Consider the following 20,561-nt stretch of genomic DNA (forward strand, 5'->3'; position numbering starts at 1 on the left):
CTGACACCATCAAAAGATCCTAACACATTATTCCACGCTCTTCCACGGGAGAACAACCGCTGGCCTCCAAAACATCAACACCTTTGGCAGATAATCCTGCTGATTGGAGCGTTCGGCCTGATTGAAACATCTCTACCCCCCAGTGGTGGGAAGTCAACAATCCGAACCCACTGTACTTTACATAGAATTCATAGTTGTGTGCAGGAGGCATTTTTCTTGTGTCGTCCTTGAAGCGAGTGCTTCTCGTCACTTTGTTGTAATAACTCAACTGAATAGTTTGAAGTGGTTAAAGAACCACGGGTGGTAAACATTACACTAATGACGTTTGAAAACGGATACCTCCCCAAGTTTCTTTTGCGCCCTCCCCTATTAACCATGCACGTATCCGGAACGCATTTAGTTTAAATAGCGGTGCATCTTCTGTTATGAAAGCATCTCCATGTCAGCCAACAACATCCTCACGTGTTCATTCACACACAGTCCTGTGTGACAGTCGGAGAGGTCGCGCACAGTCAAAGTTTTAAGTCTTTGGGTAAAGGACAAGGTTGCCACTCCAGACTGATTCAAGGAATTTAAAGGGAGAACAGACGACCATGAAAGGAAATAATGGAACCTGCACAGTTTCGTCGGAAAACAAACCTCCACCGACGCCTAAAGAGTCGGAAGGACGGGGTCATTGGGGCAGTAAAGCCGAGTTCATCCTGACCGTGATGGGCGCAATAATCGGACCTGGTAATGTGTGGCGGTTCCCCTACTTATGCTACAGGAACGGCGGAGGCGAGTATTCTTAAGCAGCTGTTGCTTATATTACATACATACATTTGCGTATACATATAGATCTATTGTGGCATTAAGAAGTAAAACGTGTTTTTCGCAGGCGTGTTCTTCATACCATACACGTTGTTCATGATTACGTGCGGAATACCCTTATTCTTCCTCGAGACTTCCTTGGGACAATACACCAGCCAGGGGAGTGTAACGTGCTGGAGAAGAATTTGTCCGCTTTTCCAAGGTAACTAAAATAATATTGTTTCCCCCTGTTTGCAAACTTTGAAGGAGATCGTGGTGTGAAAGCCGTGCGTAATTACGCACGGTCTCCTTTTTTTTTTTTTTTACGATATCCTTTCTTCACCGATTGTCTGACAAAACGGTCATTTGTGCTTGGATTTAAATAAAAATCATGTTCAATTGTTTAATTTTCAAAGTCATTTATGTTTTGCACCTGTAACTTTCTACCCCAAAAAGCTGTGTTTAGTGGACAATAACAGGATATTATCATTTTGCTAACCTCACTTGTATTTATTTTGTTTTTCAGGCATGGGCTATGCCAGTCACTTAATCATAGCATTCAGTGCCACCTCCTATATCATCATCATTGCGTGGGCCTTCTTTTACCTGTTCTTGTCCTTCAGCGCGGAGTTACCTTGGGCGTCATGTGGACACGAGTGGAACACGGGTATGTCCCCTTGTTTGAAGAATTGTTGAAAACGATTTTTTTTATTCCACTCCACTCACTCACAGTGTTATGCAACGCTAGTAGCTGTTGCTGTTAAACGCAAAAGGATAGAAGATCTCGGTCTTCCTTGCTCAAATGCACGTTTTAAGTTCACCTTTAACTTTGAAAGTAAGCATTTTTTTGATTCCCAGCGTTTTGTTTTCTGGTACTAGACTCATGTCTGGACATCAACCATCCAAATCAGAGCCTCAGCATGACATCCAGACGGAATACCACTCTTCCTGTTGTGGAGTTCTGGGAGTAAGCACAAACAAGTTGAATCAAAAGCTAATTGTCCTTTCAATCCATCCCCTTTCTTTCTTCTTTGCCCTCTTTCTCTTTTCTCAACAGTCACAGTCTGCCAATGGTCTGGAGGGACGGGGGGTGGAGATGTGCACCAGCGTGCAGGAAGTTTTGTAACATGCAGCACCGCCTAACACTGCTTTGCCACTAGACGGTCATCTATGAAGGGCCCTAACGTGTTGTGGGGTTTTGCAAGTTTAGGCATCATGAGGCATCATGTTTTCTAAGGCTTCCTATTGGGTACCTTTGTAAATTATCTACCGAAACACATCCAAGACAGCCATTTGGCTGTGTTTTTTTCTTCTTACCTCCCCCCAGGCCACCTCTGAGTTTCTCTCCTGTTGATTTCTGTCACTCCTCTACCATCCCATGCTGCTGTTTCCCTCATCTTTCCCCAACACCTGTATTTGCATTCGTTTCGCTCTCCCTCTCAACCCCCCACCCTTGCACCTTCTCTCTCCAGGCGCCGGGTTTTGAAAATCTCTAGCGGCATTGAGGATGTCGGTAGCTTGAGATGGGAGCTGGTCTTGTGCCTCGTCCTGTCTTGGGTCATCTGCTACTTTTGCATTTGGAAGGGCATCAAGTCAACAGGAAAGGTGAGCTAGACTGAGCAACGTTCACATGTTTCACAGTTTTTGTGTTCAAGTCTCCCCTAAACAATGGTGTAGCTTATATATATATATATATATATATATATGTATATGTGTGTGTGTGTGTGTGTTACACTGTAGGACGGTTCAAATAGGCTTTACCTGTCTGTTTCATTTTTCATTTCAGGCGGCTTTCTTTACAGCCACGTTCCCCTTTGTTATGCTCTTTGTTTTGCTGATACGTGGCGTAACACTACCGGGCGCAATAGATGGCATCATTTACTACCTGTACCCTGATATCTCCCGCCTTTCAGATCCCCAGGTAAAAACACACGTCGGTCCTTCGGCGGAGAACCAATAGAGGGTTTTCCCTACGGAGAGTCATCACGCACATAAACACAGTTATTTGTTTGACCCGTTCAGGTGTGGATGGATGCTGGCACTCAGATCTTCTTCTCCTACGCCATCGGCCTTGGGTTCCTAACCTCTCTTGGGAGTTACAACACCTACAACAACGACTGTTACAGGTAATGGCGAGCTAATGTGGCAAAACTCCCCGGCTTGAAATACGTCTCTGAATAAATGTCAGCGTTGGCTGTTCTTGGCAAAATGCGGCAATTAAAACCTTGTGATGGTATATCTACGCTTAAAACACATCGGAGAATTACGCGGAATGTGTAGTAACTAAATCTGATGATCAAGTTTGTGGTCGTAAAATGAGCATTTACTGGTTACACATTTACACTAAAACTGTTTTCTCTTTTCTTGCAGGGACTGTTTCTACTTGTGTCTACTGAACAGTGCCACCAGCATTGTGTCGGGCTTCGCCATTTTCTCTGTTCTGGGTTTCATGACCAAGGAACAAGGGGTGGATATCTCTGAAGTAGCCCAATCAGGCAAGTACCGTCTAAGGCAACTAAATAGTGAGACACTTCCTTTACAGCTTTTTAGGGGAGCTCGTTTTGTAAATTGCCAGACGCAGCTCCCTGCAAAGACACTACCTGCTGAAATGTGGAAGTTCTGCCAGATGTTGCCTTGTTTCTTGATCCTTATCCCCTTATTGTTCCAACCTAAGAAGCTTACTGAATGTTACCACCACTGAGGATGATTAACTCCTACCAGCAAGCAGAGCTAAACACAACAGCAGAAAGAGGAACGAGTCAGTCACAACGTTAATCATGATCTTTATTGTATGAATCACGAATCCTACTTTTTGTTATTTTGGCAACAACTCAGAACCACAATTGCATCAAACTCACATTTGTGACATCGCACGTAGACATTTGTAACTGAGCAACACTGCAGACAAAGAGTAAACTGTCAATGATTCCCATATGAAACGGTTAACACGTGCTTTCTGTGTATGTGTGTAGGCCCGGGTTTGGCATTCATTGTCTACCCACGCGCTGTAGCCATGATGCCCATGCCTCAGGTTTGGTCCGTGTGTTTCTTCCTCATGATCATTCTGCTGGGATTGGACAGTCAGGTAAGGCCGAACCTCTCTGAATGAATTCATAAATGAACAAAGTAGTGAATGAACGAACAACATCCCGTTTCTCTTCCCTCTCACCGGTTCCGGGCAGTTTGTTGGCCTGGAGTGTATGATGACGTCAATTACAGATTTGTTCCCCACTTACTTGCGCCAAGGCCATAGACGCGAGCTGGTTCTGCTGGCTATCTGCAGTGTCTGCTGTTTGCTGGGACTCTCCCTGGTCACCGAGGTTTGTTAGCAAAACCCTTTACCAACATATTATTTATGATACTTAATGTGCTTTAGAAACTTCTAACATACTTTTTCAAAAATGCACAAACAACACATAAAGAGGATAAAAACCAAAATGGTTTGTTGATAAAATATTCACAGCGCTAAAGCTCACAATTGAATACATAAAATATGTTACTGTTAGAGGAAAAGTGTGCTAAACTAATAAGTAAGGCTAAACAAATCATGCCGTCTTTCCACTAATCGAACAATATTATATTACTCCTGATGTAGCGGTTACCTATGCCCTCGTGTTTAGGGAGGAATGTACCTGCTCCACCTGTTGGACCATCACGTCTGCAGCGGCACCACCCTGCTCATCCTCTCCCTTTTCCAGTCAGTCAGCATTGCCTGGGTGTACGGTGAGTCAGAAGAACACGCAGTGTCGAGACTAAAGTGGCTTACGACATATTTTAACAGGGCTAATGTCTTTTCCCTTCCTAAAGGTGCTGATCGTTTCTATGGCAACATAACAGACATGATCGGGTACCGTCCGTACCCTTTTATGAAGTACTGCTGGCGCTACATCACTCCCTGCTTCTGTTTTGTAAGCGTTCAGTCCTTTCGATCGCAGATGTTTCGATCAGTCTACTGACTGTTGTATTAGATCTCAGGTTAAAGGTTAGAGTTCATTTAAGTTAGTGTCTTGTGTTACAGTTACTGGCACAGACTGTCACATTTAACACTTATCAACCTTTGTCTCCTCTAATACCAGGGCACCTTCATCTTCTCCATCGTCAAATACACCCCGCTGAAGTTCAGTAGCGCCTATGTTTATCCACTCTGGGCCAACATCTTGGGTTGGTTCATAGCCACCATCTCGCTCTCCCTCATCCCTCTGTTTATGGTTTACAAAATAATCCAGGGAAAAGGGACTCTTCGACAGGTGAATATACGCCTCTTGCTTCCCTCTGCATTGAATAAATTCTGTTTGGCCCAATTTTGACACATGTTTGGTAAAACTCTTAACCTCTTGTATAGATTAAGGTCTATTTGTTGTTTAACTTTAGATTTTCTGTATGTGATGGGCACACTCAAATATGGGCTGTGCAGCTCGGTGTCTCTCCACTATTTCCCTCTTGGATTTCTCTCCTGGAATCACCGGCAGGATTTATTTCCTTTGTAGTAAAAACCCTCAAACTTTTACTTGTGGTTGTAGAATGTGATTCCCTGCTTAAAGGAATAATCCGGCATTAGTAACTGCGTATATTTGATCTGTATTTGCGGTATTTACATCACATGCTGCTTCACTTCAGGGGAAAATACTTTTCACTCCACTATATTCAGCAACATTGAAGTGATTTATGTTTACAATAATAAAAAGCCAATGTCGTACACGTTAGTCTGGTATGGGCTGTTTAGCACACAATGAGAACTTTAATCTCTGAGTCAGTATCAGAGTTCTTCTACACTGTCTCTTTTGAGTAAACCCACCAACGCTTTCAAATCTCCCCTTAAGCTTTTCATAAGAGTTTGCATAAGAATATCAAAACTTTTTAGTGTATCACATTTTTTTTATAGTGCAATCTAGTATTTTGGGGGGATTTCAGTAACTTATAAATACTGATTTATGACTAATAATTGATGAGAAAATATTACATTGCAAAGAAGCACTTGTGGTGCACATAAAGTAATGAGCAATGCGTTTTAACTGAATTTTACCGTTTTCTTTTTCAGCGTTTCTTGCTGCTGTGCCAGCCGGTGGACCTCGCCTTGGATCAAAAAGGTTTCTCCACAAAGGGCCCCGCTGCCATTACAGAGCTTAAACCTTTATCCTATAATGTGGAACTCACTCAGGGAGCACAGTTGTTAGATTTCCATCATGAGTAATGCAACATTATGAAGTCATTCCAAAACATGTCTTCTGCCCTGCTTTCTGTACTCTGGCCAGCAAAGACCCCGACGGGATGTTCTAAACCAACTTAGACTAAACTACTTGGACCAATAGTTTTAGTTTTTTAGTTTAAGAATACAGGTGCAGTTGATTCATTTTCATTACTGTTTTGAACTTTAATCCAAAATGTTTCTCAGAGCAGCCTGATGGATACAGGCACCTGCCTTAACCTCACAACTAAGTGTGGGTCTACCTGTAATGTTTTCAGACCATCTTTTTCAATATAATTGGGCAGGAGTATTTCCAATCCAATTTAGTAGAGATGGATTTTGTTTTCAAAGAACAGGACTTGTGCCAATGCACATGCCTGGATCACAAAGGTCAGTTTGTTGATCATCATCTGCCGTGTTGCATTTTAATGTGTTTTGTATGATTTCCTTCCTTTTTTGTTAATTTGAGTAGTCTTATTGTACATCCACTGTATATGTTTGTCTTATCTTTAGTGGATATGGAGATGCTGCAGTATATTTGTATCTAAATATTGAGTGGAAAATATCCGCCCTATAACGTGTTATACACACACACAAACGTCTTCATATAAACTCTTTAAACTGTGATAAGTGCCTTGCAACTACACATTAAGGTTATTTTACCTTGATACACAATACTTTAATTGTAGGTTTGTACACCTGATGGACTGTGGGTTAACCTGCTACTATTGTCATTACCTTTTTAAGTGGTATTGTATAATGTTTGTTTTGCCCTCGTTATGCAAACAATGGATAAACAAATACAAAAAGGATGGCTGATTGTGAAAGTTAATGTCATTCGGGTTTTTTACGTCATATAAAAGGTAGAACCTTGGCGTCTTGGAAAAGCTGTCATTGAGTATCAACTGTGACATTTCTATTCAACACGGGCCCCAGAATACAATCTTACAGTGAGTGAACAATATTACAGTGAGACTTGTCAAGCAAGCAATTAAATGGAATATTGAAAAAAGGAATTCATCGAAATTGTTTATTAAACAGTCAAAAATCGCACCAACAAAATATCTTTTTTGAAAAGCTTAAGAGCCCAGATTGCCTACAGAGTAGGGCAGCTCTTCCAAATATCGTCATTAAGATTGACAGTTTAAATCTATCGACGACGACCCCAGCCGTGTCCCACCCGTGGGCCTCACAGCATCATCTAGTGGGCCATAAAGGAACTGCCATAAAAGGGGGCAGTTTTATCAAAAAACCCAAAAGGCCAAATGATGATTGGAGAGATGATGGTGATTTTTACCTTAGTAGCTCCTCTCTTATGGAACCAGCTCATAGCTACGTATACGTTGGTGTCCAGGTAATGCATAGTAATGCAGGCTTCACGCTCTCGTCTCACCGGGTTCCACGGTGTGCTCGATAAACAAATTGAGGGAAAAAAGCTGCATGGGGCTTCGCGAGTACCGTTGGTAAAGTTGTGGATGAGCTGAGAGAAGTGGAGACACACATTTCAGGAGCCGTCCCATGAGCCGATGTTTTCGGTGGATATTATTGAAACAAAGGATTCTGTTTCTGTCTGCTAATAGAAACACGGCAGCTGATATGGAATTGTTATGAGAGTTTTATTTCTGGTTTAAAAGTACCCTAAAATGTTACTAGTGCAAGACAAAACACAAAATAAGAAGTAATACAGCGTGAGAATAGCGTCTATTGGGTGTATTTCAGAGCCACCGAAAGTAAGCAACGGCGAACACACTGTTTAAAAAAAGAAATTAGTCATGAAAGTGTGTGAGTAAGACAAAAACACAGAAATTATTAGCAGTAAAAAGCCTCTGCGACATGGGAGCATCTTCTACTTTATGACTTGAGCGTTTGAATCGTGACTGAGAGCTGTTATAAGATCACAAAACTGCTGTTTCCAGCTCAAGAGATTGATTTCAAGCATTGATTCAAATCTAATGTAGATAGGCATGACCATTGTTAATACCCAAGTAATCTTCAACCAAATCGTTTTCTTGGAGAAGGATGAGAAGCAGTGAGAAACAGGGTGAACAAAATCCAAACTAATTCAGGATGGCCGCAGGGGACAGGCCAAGGTGTGAATTCAACACCTTCTGTGGAGGGCGTGTGAGAACACGAAAAAATTGAACAGAGTTGCTGCAAGTAATTGCCCCTCTTTTGCTCCAGCACACCTTGCTCTTCTGTTTCGTGTCGGACCAGTGACCAGTTCAGGACCCAAAGTCAATCCATCACGTCCTCATGATCCCCAGAGCACATTCCAGCTCCACCAACGCGTCTAACGACGCACTGCTGCCGCGTCAGCATGAATCACATCAGGTCAAAGAAGCAAAATGTAGGTGTGAAAGAATGTATGACTGAAACGATTGTGAAGTTGATATAAAACGTCTCCAAAGGCCGTCGGTTTCTACTGCTCATGTGTTCATAGCTTATTGTGTCAGGCGTTTAGAACAACAAATGCTAATTGATTGTCTTTTAGGTCTGGAGGAATGATGTCGCGCTGAAGATGCCGTTTCTCATTCATGAATGGCCATAGAATCTATTGAATGACCCTCTGACATCATTTGGTGAGGTCTCTTGGAAGAGTCTCCGGAACACGTATGGTACCATCATCTTCCATGTCAGGATGTGGTAGAAGAATGAATGAAGAGAAGCTCGGTGTGCGTTTCTAACATATCTTTAGAAATTGAGAACTTTGATTGCACTTTAATTTATAAACACTGTTCCTATGATTACATCTGTAAAGTGTCAGCAAGGGCAAAGTAAAACGTGACCTTAACTCAGTAACGTTAATGGGCAAAACGAAGGATTCTTCAACTTGTGTATTTACTTGTGAGGCAAAAAACAGGAGGGCGGTGTGTTGGTTTGAAGCACTTCAACTGGAAACAAGTACTTAAGCTCCGTTAATCTCACCGCGGCTCTGAAGCTTTTTGAAGGCGCCCGGTCACATGTCTCTGACATGTTATAACTAGACGCCATCTACATGCGTGCACAGGGCTTTACAGACAAAGCCAAAGCAGTGAACCATGCAATTACTATAATCGTGTCATGTCCGTGTTCTTGAGCAGCGAGTATTAAAAACTATAACTCATGTCAACATTTGTTTTGTAATCAATTCTAATCAAAACTCTCTAATCAGAACTATTTAGATTGACTTGACATATCTCGACATGTCAGAGACAAGCCGGCGGCTAAAGGGGCCAATGCACAGAGTAAAGGGAACCTGACAAAAGGTGAATGATATTCCCAAAAACCTCTGCAAAAGCGTCAAAATATAGAAGATGCCGCAATTATAACACTGACTGACGAGGATGAAAGGGCATCAATTCTCTTTGAAAAACACCCCAAGGGGTGCGTGTGAATGTGTTTCTTGTTTGTTTCTCACAGTCGACGTGTGAGAGTTGGCAGCCACATGCCGTGAATGAACACTTTAGAGAAAAAGAAATTAGTCAGACAAAAGACATTCTCACCTACAAAAATTCCATTCAAGGCTGTGCACGATGGGGAAACAGACACAAGGTCCCCAATTATGTTTTACTGTATCACTCGAGGGTATGAATCGTGACTGAGCTTTAACTGCTAAAACTGCTGTTTACTGCTCGGGACAGCTATAAAACATCGATTGTGATCTTTTGTAATCCCGCTAGGTTACCACCGTCGATTTCATTCAGAAAAAAAGACTTATATGACAGTTGCAATACGTGAAGAAGCAAATATTTTCTGCAAATATCAACTTCTGGTGACACACAAACTCTAGTCTTTCATTCATTAACAGCATCTCCAGGTACGCGGAGGAGAGTCAGATCTAACAGCACTTTGAACAGGCCTTAGTTGGTTCAACCACATCTAACAATGGTAATCAGATCTAGTATTTACTGTAAGCATTTAGTGAAAGTTTGAGTCCATTCCTTCACCGAAAAAGATACCCTAGTGTTGTACTGTGATACACTGTCTGCATGAATTCAATGACAAAAGATCCAGGACAGACAAAAACAACACACCAACCCGGCCGTGACCCCGAGTTGCACATCGGCGCTCCCGTGTTTCCGAGTTTCCGGGTTTGCTTTCCAGCTCACGGAGCTCTGATGACTTTGTAAACTCACCGAGCTCACGTTCCCCTCGGGGGGGGGTTCATCTCGTCGTTAGGACACAATGTTCCAAAATGAGTGGTGAAGAAATGTGGGAGTGAAACGAGGGTGGAGTTGATATCAAAACTGATTCGAAAATAAATGACTTAAAACATTTTAGCAATTGGTGGCATTTAAACAACTTTTAGCAATGGTGGTGTGAAAGATTCAGATCAAAGATTCAGATCCATTTGCGGGACAATTGACAATGTGAGTTTAGCAGAGAGCCAGATTACACAGACTCATTAGGCTTTACGTGCACATGTAGCTACACAACTCTCCTGCAAAGGCTCTTCAATGGCTGATTAGACGTTCAAGAAGACAAATAAAGCTAAATCTTACACCACAAGCATTTTTGGGACGGTGATCAAAACTGGGAGGGAATTTGTGGAGATTGTAAAAGGAAGACATTGTAAATAAGAGGTGAACACATTATTGACTTGGAATTGGAATTTGGGCTGAAGAGAGGAGAGAACAGGCTGCCCTGACAGATTCAAATAATTCACCTTCACCTCAGTCAGAAAGGCTGATCTCTCTCTCTCTCTCTCTCTCTCTCTCTCTCTCTCTCTCTCTCTCTCTCTCTCTCTCTCTCTCTCTCTCTCTCTCACACAGAGGCTCATTGTCTTGTGGCTCACGCGATAATTCAAATGTTTGTGCCAATGTTTATAATCTCAAGGCGCATGAGACGATGGTCCACCTCCAAGGTCACCTCCCGAATTGGTTCTTTTTTTAATACTCTGTGGTTGGCTGAGACCATGTTTTTGGGTCGCAATCAGCTGCTGAAAAAAACAACGTAAAAAAGCGAAGTAATCAACTTTAGCAGTTTCTATTCGTCATTGTGTCAGATGTTGTTTTATGGCTCGTGCCACGTTTTCGCACCGTTTTGTTTTGACACCTCCCCCCAAATGTTCCTTGAATCTCATTCCACAAGACGATGGGTTGACATCAAAGTGCGTCCACGATGCGCCCGCACACGTTTTGACATCACTTGGCGTGCAACAAATTCTCCTCGAGGTTTGTTGCTCTCGTTGCTGCAGTTGAACACGGAGCAGCTCACGCCGATAACGTTTCTCAGTAGAGTTATGCAACCTCACATCATTCCCAGAATTACTCACTCCACCTTTAAACCGAGCAGATCTGCCACATACAGGAGAGCCCTGCACAGGTCTTGCAAAAAAAAAAAAAAAAGATTTTCTCCACCCACATCATTAACTTTTTGGAGGTCCCTCTCTTTCTGGGAGGTGGCCTGCGGGGGGGGGGGGGGGGGGGGGGGGGGGGGGGGGGGGCTCAGGGCTGGAAGAAGTGAGCGCTGCAATAACGAGGTTTCCTCCTGCCCTCTGATGGCTGGGGTCTGTCAGTACAAGACAAACTATACATAATAAAGTACACTGCTTATATAAGCCGATATTTAAGTGTTTATTCACGCAAGTCTGTCATACCACATTTTGGAGCATATCTGAATCAAAGGGAAAAGAAGTGTTCCGCTTTTAATAACATTGTGAATGAGGTCATTTGTCCTTGTGGAGGCCTGTGGTCACGATGTCCTTCTAGTACGTTCTTATTACTGTCATTGACTACCTTTTTATAGAGGTTGCCACGGAGAACGGGGAGCAGGGAGTCCAATTGTCATCTGTGTAATTTGCCGACACCCGTCCCATTTTAAGCACAGTTTTAGGCTGATATTCATAATTTGACCCATGTGCGTAAATGAGAGATGGAAATATAGGAAGGCGGCGTCAACTTTCTTTTTGTTGGTCAGGCAAAATGTGATTCAGACATTAGACGAATCATCCCCTCAAAACATAGAGGTTATTGTTATATATTGTTTTTATGCAGTAACTAGGGAGACAGAAATTAAGAAAATGCACACACTTTTTAATGATAAAAGAATATTAAAACAAGTTAAAATCGGTAAATCAGTCATTTAAAAAAAAGTGTTGTGTCCATAAAGAAATATTTCTCTTTTAAAAGAAGAAGGCGGCCTTGATCGTCAGTTGTAGTGCCTCGAATCCTCCACTGGCGGCTCCAATGGTTTCCATTCAGTGAAGTATATAATGTCCACCGAGGTCAGTTTCGGCATTTTCTCCCTCTTTTCTCAATTTTGGTTCTCGGTGTTTCAGATTTCTTTGAACCTGGAATCAAAAAGATTTGAGAATGACTATAAACCATTTACAATACAATCACGTCAATCAATAAGCCGTATGCCTAAATGTGTCGAAGTGACTAGGATCATGTTTTATGTGTATGGCAACATCAGGGTTGACCTACACATTCTAATGAAATCCTATAAATAAACACAGGCATTTACTGAATTGTTTTTGAATAAAACAGTGGAATCATGTACCAAATCGTTCATCCTCAGCGATCGCTTATCCGGCTACTTGAGTTAGTACGGGACTGATATCCATTTGCAGTATCGGTACATCTCTATGTAATATGCAATGAATTGTGAGGCCCTACTGGTGTGCACACTCACCCTCTGGCTCGGGGGACACGTCGACACCAACCAAGAGCTTCTTTGTAAACGAGCCTGGACAAAAACTTCGGACAGACCAACAAACAAGCAGCGTGTCACTCAGGAATGAGGCAGCAATGAGCATGTCGAGCCTTGCCGTGTTGTGGTGTGAGGGAGTAAAAGATGAAGATTGAAGGGGTTTCTCACCAGGCAGGCTAAGAGGTCAGAAGTGATGAGCATGTAGAAGACGTGGTTCCAGCCAGTGGGAGAGATCAGGCCGGCTAGCAGAGGACCCACCGCAGCTCCTGCAAACAACACGCCGACGGTTACATCGCTTTAAGAAGTCACATCGAAAACAGAACTTAAACGTGCAGTATTTTCAGCCAAATGTTAAACACAAATAGAAGGAAGATGCAGATGGATAAACAAAGATGATCCAAACATCTTAACAGTTCATTCTTGTCCAAATTGTCAGATATAAAGTATTGTTTATTGTTATAAAGTAGTGTTTAAAAAGAGTCATGGAAAATAACTCCATACCAACAGAACCAGTCCCGTCAATAATGGCCGTCACCGTTGACAACGCCCTGGAGTTTCCTCTCAGACTCTCATGGGTTCCCTGTTGCAACAAAGAGACGTGGGAGATGTACTGAGATCTTTCATTCGACTGCGAGCAGTCTTACCACAGGACGTTTCCCATGATGCTTCAGGTCTTACCAGGTCAGCAGATACGGCAGTAGTGATGAGGGCATACGGTCCGTTCACCAGGCCTCCGCACAACAGCAGCATACCTTCACAAGGTGACAAAAAGATAAAGAGCGTTAAATAGAAACTACACAGTGAATGAACTTTCATAGGCCGTCTGATGACTCACAGCTAACTCATCAGATAGATGTGGTCAATGTGAATAAAGCAAACAGAAAGGACTGTCGATTTAAAAAAATAAAGGAGACGAAGATCCAACTTCTTCGTTACTAAAGTGTAACATTGGAATCACTTAGAACGGGTGGAATGCAGCAGCACATGATTGTTTTCCTAAAATCCAGTGAGGTTTTTTCTTTTTTAACTTTGGCTCATTATAGGGAGTAAAAAACGAAATGTGGAACAACAAGAAAGGGAAGCAAGTCTTACCGACTGTAGTAGCCAGGCTCCTTTGTCCAATGTAGTTATAGAGGAAAAGCTGCAACATGAACAAGACAAGAACACATATCACTTTTGCTTTAATCTCCTTTTTTTTGGTTCAAAGCATCAGCTGTATCCACACATACACGACAATCAAAGTTGTTTCTCTACTTCTTTCCTTCAATAATAACAATAGAAATTAAACTAGTATAATTAAGTCACTACATGCATTGTCAACAGACAAAATAGTGTTTATGATTAACACAATGTGACACAATCAGGCTTTGGCAGCAGGAGATTACAAACACTTCATCTGTAGAATGTCTGGAATTGCTGGATTTATGAGACGACGCTCACCATCGGGGCCGCAGTGAGCAACATGACGCAGCAGGTCGTCGCTCTGCCGCCCGTGTAGTCGGACACGAGGCCCGCCGTGATGCCTCCTGTTGACACACAGCACGTTGAAGCCAGCTCACGTCTTCCTCACGGCACTGGGATTATCAGTTGCATGAGCTCAACCAGTCGGATTTCCCAATGATGTATAATTAAACAGCAACGGCAGTAGTAGATATTAACTTCAAATTAAGGCTTTTTGTTTTCCGGCCTGAACTACAGAGGCGTGTTTGCATTAGATATTTTGTATTTCTTTTTCCTTCCAGTCAGATCGTCATATGCTAAATCAAAGCTTACCCACGATTCCTCCTACATCAAACAGCGTCGACATGTCTCCTGCCGCCTTTGCATCAAAGTGTGCTGAAAATAAAAAAAAATACAACTTCAGTCAATTTCAATTCAAGTGGATGAAACTACAATGTAGAATACTTGTCTTGTCGTTTAAAAATATAAATACTGACCAACGTTGGAGATGTAGAGAGGAAGCCAGTACAGGAAGGTGTAGCTGACCAGCTTGGCAAACAGCAGGCAGAGAGAAAACTCAACCACTCCCTTGAGAGAGACAATAAAACACCGTCAAAAACTTTCCTGCAAGTCCTTAATTATCAGTGATATGATTCACAATCAACCGGCCTTCTTTAGTGGGGGGGGTGTAACGATACGACGAGACAAACCTTTGACCCCAGGCTCAAAATAAAGCGAATCACTGTATGAATCCAAGTGAGCAGACATCCTTTCTATCAGTTTGGCTCTACTCGTCCTGCAATAGGATTATGTCCATGGAAGACGTTTGGATGGTGAAAAAGAGGCGTGTCCACTCACAGGGATACTCAGAGCCCCGCTGAAGCTGATGGCCTCCGTGTGCTGCTCAACAGCCTCTGCGGGCTCGGCGCTGATGGAACCGTAGGCCACTCGGTCGACATGGGACGAGTTATTGGTGACAGACTCGGTCTCGTCGCCGTCGCTCTCCTTCTCACTCTGAAAACAGAAAGCGGAGTCTCGTTACGGACCGGCAGAGTAGTTCTGTCATAAACACGTCAATCTCCACCTGTAAGCAGAGAAAGCAGAGCTTCTCATGCTGCCGCACAGCTAATTGATTGTTTAGATGTAGAAAATGCAAATATGGGTACTATTAGAAGTAGTCAGAAGGAACTGGGCAGGTAGAGGTGTTTCTTTTACTCACGTGATGCTGGGGAGGAGTGCAGTTGATGTGTTCGGGTTCTGAAAAAGAGAGGAATTAAAAAACAAAAACTATATTTGACAAGATAAGGGAACGCTAAAACCACCATGAGTCATTCTCACACTTCAGTCTGTACTGAGGGAGGAAATGAGTAACCAATCTTTTAAATTCTTTAAAAACACATATTCTTTTATTTACCCAGCCAATACTTCGCACATTCTTGCAAATAACTGTATAGTTCTCCCACTTAAGGAACAGAGAAATTTACGTATTTTTTATAACTACATTTTTTCTATTACAAATGTCAACAAATGTTCACTTTACAAACCAGTCAAACACGATCCTGCACATGCAGATTCAACCTACGTAGCAAAGGCAACCGCCTTCAAAATAAGAGTCTTTGGATAAACACCCACCATGAGAACAAAAACTTACTTTCAACCAGGAAGAAAAAGCACAGGATCCCAGTGGAGGCGATAATGAGCCCGGGGACGATGAAGGACAATCCCCACGCCGAGGACACGAAAGCTCCTGCGATGAGGGAGCCCAAGATGTTTCCCACAGAGGTGTGAGAGTTCCACACACCCATGATGAACCCACGTCTGATGATCAAAACACAACAATTAATCAATTAGCCGTAAATTGCATTTAAGTAGCAGTTCAACATTCTAGGCGAGACGCTTATTCGCTCTCTTTCTGACTACTCGGCACACACACACACACACATAAATCGTGTGTGTGTGTGCCGAGCACGACGCTATAGTGATGTTCGATGTTCGATGAGTGAAGCAGAGCGGAGCAGCTAGCCTCGCTCTCCACCTCTCAGGCACATCACTCCACCTAAAAACACTATTTGAAGTTTTTCATTCCTGTCTGTGTGTGGATCAAACAAAAAATAATCAATGTGATAACTGCACATCGTAATCCCTCAGACATGCTGCTGGAGATTACAAACTTCGGAACAGTCAGGTTTATTTGAGGGCCAGTTTAGATTCATGAAGCAGGTTGGACGGGTTGACTCAAAACGTGACAAATGTGCACGTGGGAGTCAGGCAGCCACAAAAAGAGGCGTCTACTGCAGCAAAGTCAGCAGGACTGAACGCGTGTTGCACACAGCGCAGTACTCACTTCCCCTTTCCAAACCAGTTCCCGATGCACGCCACCACTGCAGGCCACCCGGTGGTCTGCATGAGCCCGTTCAAGACCTGCAGAGGGAAGCAAGCAGACAGCATGTGTTAACTTACTGCATCAAAGCCTCTTGATGGCGGTTCCAGACCCGAAAAGTCTACTTAAAGAGGGAGGAGAAAGAGCCTTGAGTCTAAACATTCCCACACGCAGCAGACATAAGCCAAAAGGCACGCTGCAGCTGCGGGTCATGTGATAGATTAGCCGCAGTGAGATCTTTACATTGCATACGTTGTTGAATTCACTTGTGGAATTTGACTCCATGGAACGGTCATGGGATGGTTTAAACGCTTAAAAATGATCTATGCGAATGTCAGAACAAAACACACTTCTGATGAAACATTTGGATCACAAATAAGCTTTGAAACTGCAGCATTATTATTGTACACAGGAAGGGAAAGTAGCCGGTGTTCTAAAATTGGTTTCCTCCCTCGTCCCTGAGGTAAGTGGACTCTCACATGACTAAAACCTGCTCGGCGATATGGGTAGTTATTACTGGAAAAGGGGAGTGTGGAGAAAAAGAAAGAAAGAAGTGAAACAAAACTCTTGTGAGTGTGAATCCACACTAAGACCAACGTTCATTTCCTACAGAGTCGAGGCACAGCAGTGGAACCTGTGGAGGGTGTGTGTGTGTGTGTGTGTGTCGGTAGGGTGTCCATTTGTTGAGTCAGCAAAAGACAACTCATCTGATCTCTGTGCTTCCCTCTTTCCCCGCTAATGTGAGTTAGGTTCGCGCAGCGGTTAATCTTCAACTCAACCATGAAGAAAGTGACAATTCATCCCGTAGCCGTTTCTGTGGTTCGGAGTTATAATTTCTTTAACTCAACTACAGGTTGTACAAAGTGGAATCGTCATTCAGTCGCCAGAATTATGACGTTCATTCATGGGTTGATTTGGATTTATAAACAGACAGGCAACTGAAGATGTGTACAACTTTGCGGTCTTTACCTGGATGACGGAGTAGTACCACAACGAGTGGATGTTCAAGTAGAAGCCGAGGCCAAACAGACACGTGAACACTCCGCTCATCAGCATCCCAAAGCTCAGGTAGTAGCGCAGAGGCACACGCTCTCCAAATATCCCGCTGTTAACACGAGAGATGATCGGGACTCGACAAAGCACAAACACACACACACACACACACACACCCACACACACACACACAAAGATGTCTGCCGGCAATGGCACATACTAACCTGAAAAACATGCCGATGGCATAGGCAACCAGGAAGGAGTTATCCAAAACGCCAAACAGGGTCTGGTAGTTGTTCTGGTCTGGAGGGACGACACAAATGAAACGGTTAGGATCATGGAAGTTTCAGTTGTGGGGGAGGGGGAGGGTGGGGGGGGGGGGGGTAGAGCGTCCTTTACGGCTGCTTTTAAGGAAAGTACCTGTGCAGTGAACAAGTGGGTCAAATGTCACACGTGCGGAGGGAGAGTCTGTGATCAATAGCTTGAGTCTTGTGCTTAATTAAGGAAGCCCTCTAGTTCTAGCTGAGGTGATAACATGAACACAGATGATCCCCGTAACAATTCCTTGAATAAACCACACAGCAGGTCAAGGTTTATGTTGATAAAGTCTTTTCCCTGCTGGACGACCGGAGAAAGTTGTGTCTCAATTCCCAAAGAAATACATGTATATTTATGTGAATATATATATATATATAATATATATATGAAGTGCTTTAGAATATTATTTCTGCAGTGTATAAAATCGAAATACAAACATCTGCCTTTATGTATCGCATTGTGGAAGAACATAAGCGTTTTTTAGTATTGCCTACTCACTGTTTTGAGTATTCTTTACTTCTTCAATCCCACACACTACAAAGAGGTTCTGCAAATTTCCACTGCTGGTCTGCATTATCTACTCGTGAGTGGTAGTGTCAGAGTTGATAACAAAATAAAGGACTTACCAAAGGGCGCCCAGTCACACCATGTAGCATTGTTGGTGAAGTTAAGGTCTGCAGGTCGAATGACCAGGGAACAGTTTCTGTGCAGCTCACTCTGATTATGAGACAGAAAGATCAGAAGCATGAACATAAACCGAAGAGAGGTGAACGAGGTGAAAACAATCTTCCCTTTAAAAATGTATGCATTGTTTGTCAGTCAGAGACCTAAAAGAAAAGAAAAAAAGTCAGTTAAACCTGATGAGAGTTCAGGTAAAAACCTTCTGCGGTGAAAATAAAGTCTGCGAATGAAACATTCCGGTGCTCTCAACTGTTTATTCATTACATTCCTAATCATTTTACTCTTTAAGTCATCTTCCAAACTCCAATAACACGCTTCTATTGACCCACGAACCCCACGCGTTCCTGCAGAAGCCCCGTGGACAGAAGGAATTGAATTGTCCCCGCTCACCTTCACGATGCTGATAGGTTTCCGTGAAAGGTGGTAGGCCGTGTAGAAGAGGAAGGTGAGGGTAAGAATGAAACCGCGGTACCTGCAAAGACAAAGGATGACGGAATAAAAACAAGAACAACAAATAACAAAATACTTATGACTTACAAACCTGATATCAGCACTATAAGCTGTGTTGGGACATTTGTGTAGTGCTAATAAAACTATGATGAAATATTAGAAACATCAGGTTTTACTCCTCTTTTCCTACCAGATGAGTCGTCTCGTGGCAGCAATATTTTGTGAACCTTTAGGACGGGCCCGACCTGGTGTTCAAGTATTCTTTTATTGTTGTTTTGCTACTGCTAATAGTATTTACTTCTCAAAGACAGGATTTACTGCAAGGCTGTTGTATTTGTTCGTAAGATGGCGAGGCATCGTCACGTTTAATCAACACAAACAGGCTCTGCGAGTAACACTGAAAGAATAACAAGTGCAAAAGCATTTAGTGGAAGTACTGGTAAACTATCGTGGTAATTGATTCATCTTTGCAGTCAACTTCCAAGAAAAAACTCAAATTGATTATTTTTACTGGGGGGCAATTTGAAGGTATCACTTTGGGCTTAAGGAAAACGAAGCCCAAAGTTAATATATCAAGTTTAAGTTGGGTTTTTTCTGGTTGGGATGTAGTTGTAGTTTTTTTTGAGGGGGGGGGGGGGGGGGGGGGGGTCTTGATTGCTTGATTACAGCAAAATGCTGTTAAATGCTGGTACAAGACACTGAGGTTATTATTATGTAAGGTCACGGGTATTTTTTCGAAATTCCTTACATTTCTTGATTTGATGCAACAAATCGATTTGTTAAAGGTCAAATATACATCGATAATGGAAGCAAATCTGAAGTTCCCATTTTTTTCTTTCACATAGTTTAACATTACTCTTGATTTATACCTCACAACCCTAACGAGCACGAGACACGCGAAAACAGCCCGTAATAACGCGTTAGTAACGCGTCAGTGGGTTAAAACATTGCAGGTATATTATATAGTAACATTACAAATGCACAGAATGTGTTTATCGACGCGGCTGAGCAGATCATTTACAGCCCGGGAGAGATAAACACGGCACGGACCAACAGTAGCACCACAGGGGACAATATGAGGGGACAACTCACCAACTATCCCGAGAAAAGGACGTGAGCAGCCGGATCCCGGGAGCCAGCGGAGTCTTCATGGTTCGGTAGAAACTTGCGTCACAGTCGGAAATACAAAAACAATCAAAGCCCAGACATGTCCTCGGGGGGGGGAGAAGGCTTCAGGTTTCAAACCATTCCAAAATAAATAATAGATTTTAAAAAATGTTTAAAAAAGCTCCGGTGGTGGGACGCTCAGAGGCAACTCGCCGGGCGTTTGTGGCGTTTATTACCCGGTCAGAAAGCTGATGCTGTCCGCGGATTCCAGCCACTAACTAACGTTACAACCGTGAAGCAGAGAAGCAGCCTCTCGGTGCGACGTGGTAAACATGCAGCACATCTCCATTCTGCGCCGGCGGGGAGTTTATATTCAGGCCGGGAGCGGGTCCGCGGACCAGCCCGCCTCCACGCGCGACTTCAGGGAAGGGGAAAAAAAAAAAAAGCCGTCGGACGGGATAAAAATAATGTTATTATTTGCCTGTACATGTGTTATTCCATAGGATATTCCAGTCGGGAGACTTCCGGAGCCCATGTGACCCCCCCTCCCCCCCACCCATCACTCCGGTTACGTCACCGGAAACA

General features: G+C 43.1%; 2 protein-coding genes across 2 annotated transcripts; one reads left to right on the forward strand and one right to left on the reverse strand.

Moving 5' to 3' along the window:
• The first annotated feature begins 339 nt into the window (after window positions 1-339).
• LOC120821939 (sodium- and chloride-dependent GABA transporter 2) lies at window positions 340-6,786 on the forward strand. The gene is made up of 14 exons (XM_040181082.2): window positions 340-777; window positions 878-1,012; window positions 1,316-1,456; window positions 1,669-1,756; window positions 2,262-2,394; window positions 2,576-2,710; window positions 2,812-2,915; window positions 3,160-3,284; window positions 3,762-3,874; window positions 3,972-4,109; window positions 4,410-4,512; window positions 4,597-4,697; window positions 4,866-5,036; window positions 5,828-6,786. Exons 1-14 carry the CDS (start codon window positions 594-596, stop codon window positions 5,978-5,980), a joined length of 1,824 nt encoding a protein of 607 aa, XP_040037016.2. The 5' UTR covers window positions 340-593; the 3' UTR covers window positions 5,981-6,786.
• A 5,181-nt stretch (window positions 6,787-11,967) lies between these two features.
• On the reverse strand, window positions 11,968-20,554 carry slc37a2 (solute carrier family 37 member 2). Its single transcript, XM_040183257.2, has 18 exons — window positions 19,962-20,554; window positions 18,810-18,891; window positions 18,365-18,455; window positions 17,645-17,723; window positions 17,397-17,532; window positions 16,392-16,468; window positions 15,699-15,865; window positions 15,267-15,304; window positions 14,906-15,061; window positions 14,545-14,635; window positions 14,381-14,443; window positions 14,048-14,133; window positions 13,700-13,748; window positions 13,286-13,359; window positions 13,109-13,187; window positions 12,776-12,873; window positions 12,590-12,654; window positions 11,968-12,245 (listed from the first exon to the last, which is right to left on the reverse strand). Exons 1-18 carry the CDS (start codon window positions 20,018-20,020, stop codon window positions 12,230-12,232), a joined length of 1,506 nt encoding a protein of 501 aa, XP_040039191.1. The 5' UTR covers window positions 20,021-20,554; the 3' UTR covers window positions 11,968-12,229.
• Window positions 20,555-20,561: the final 7 nt, after the last annotated feature.

Source organism: Gasterosteus aculeatus, chromosome 7 (assembly GCF_964276395.1).
Source record: "Gasterosteus aculeatus chromosome 7, fGasAcu3.hap1.1, whole genome shotgun sequence".
Classification (NCBI taxonomy): Eukaryota; Metazoa; Chordata; class Actinopteri; order Perciformes; family Gasterosteidae; genus Gasterosteus; species Gasterosteus aculeatus.

What these genes read in the sequence shown, in the direction of transcription:
- slc37a2 (XM_040183257.2), bottom strand. Translation starts at nt 20,020, where the DNA reads ATGAAGACTCCGCTGGCTCCCGGGATCCGGCTGCTCACGTCCTTTTCT. An exon ending in TGCTCACTGCGGCCCCGATG is followed by an intron (nt 13,749 to 14,047) that starts GTGAGCGTCGTC and finishes TTCATGTTGCAG; the next exon opens with CTTTTCCTCTATAACTACAT. An exon ending in CTGACCTCTTAGCCTGCCTG is followed by an intron (nt 12,655 to 12,775) that starts GTGAGAAACCCC and finishes GTCTGTCCGAAG; the next exon opens with TTTTTGTCCAGGCTCGTTTA.
- LOC120821939 (XM_040181082.2), top strand. Translation starts at nt 594, where the DNA reads ATGAAAGGAAATAATGGAACCTGCACAGTTTCGTCGGAAAACAAACCT. An exon ending in AATTTGTCCGCTTTTCCAAG is followed by an intron (nt 1,013 to 1,315) that starts GTAACTAAAATA and finishes TTTGTTTTTCAG; the next exon opens with GCATGGGCTATGCCAGTCAC. An exon ending in CCCGCCTTTCAGATCCCCAG is followed by an intron (nt 2,711 to 2,811) that starts GTAAAAACACAC and finishes TGACCCGTTCAG; the next exon opens with GTGTGGATGGATGCTGGCAC.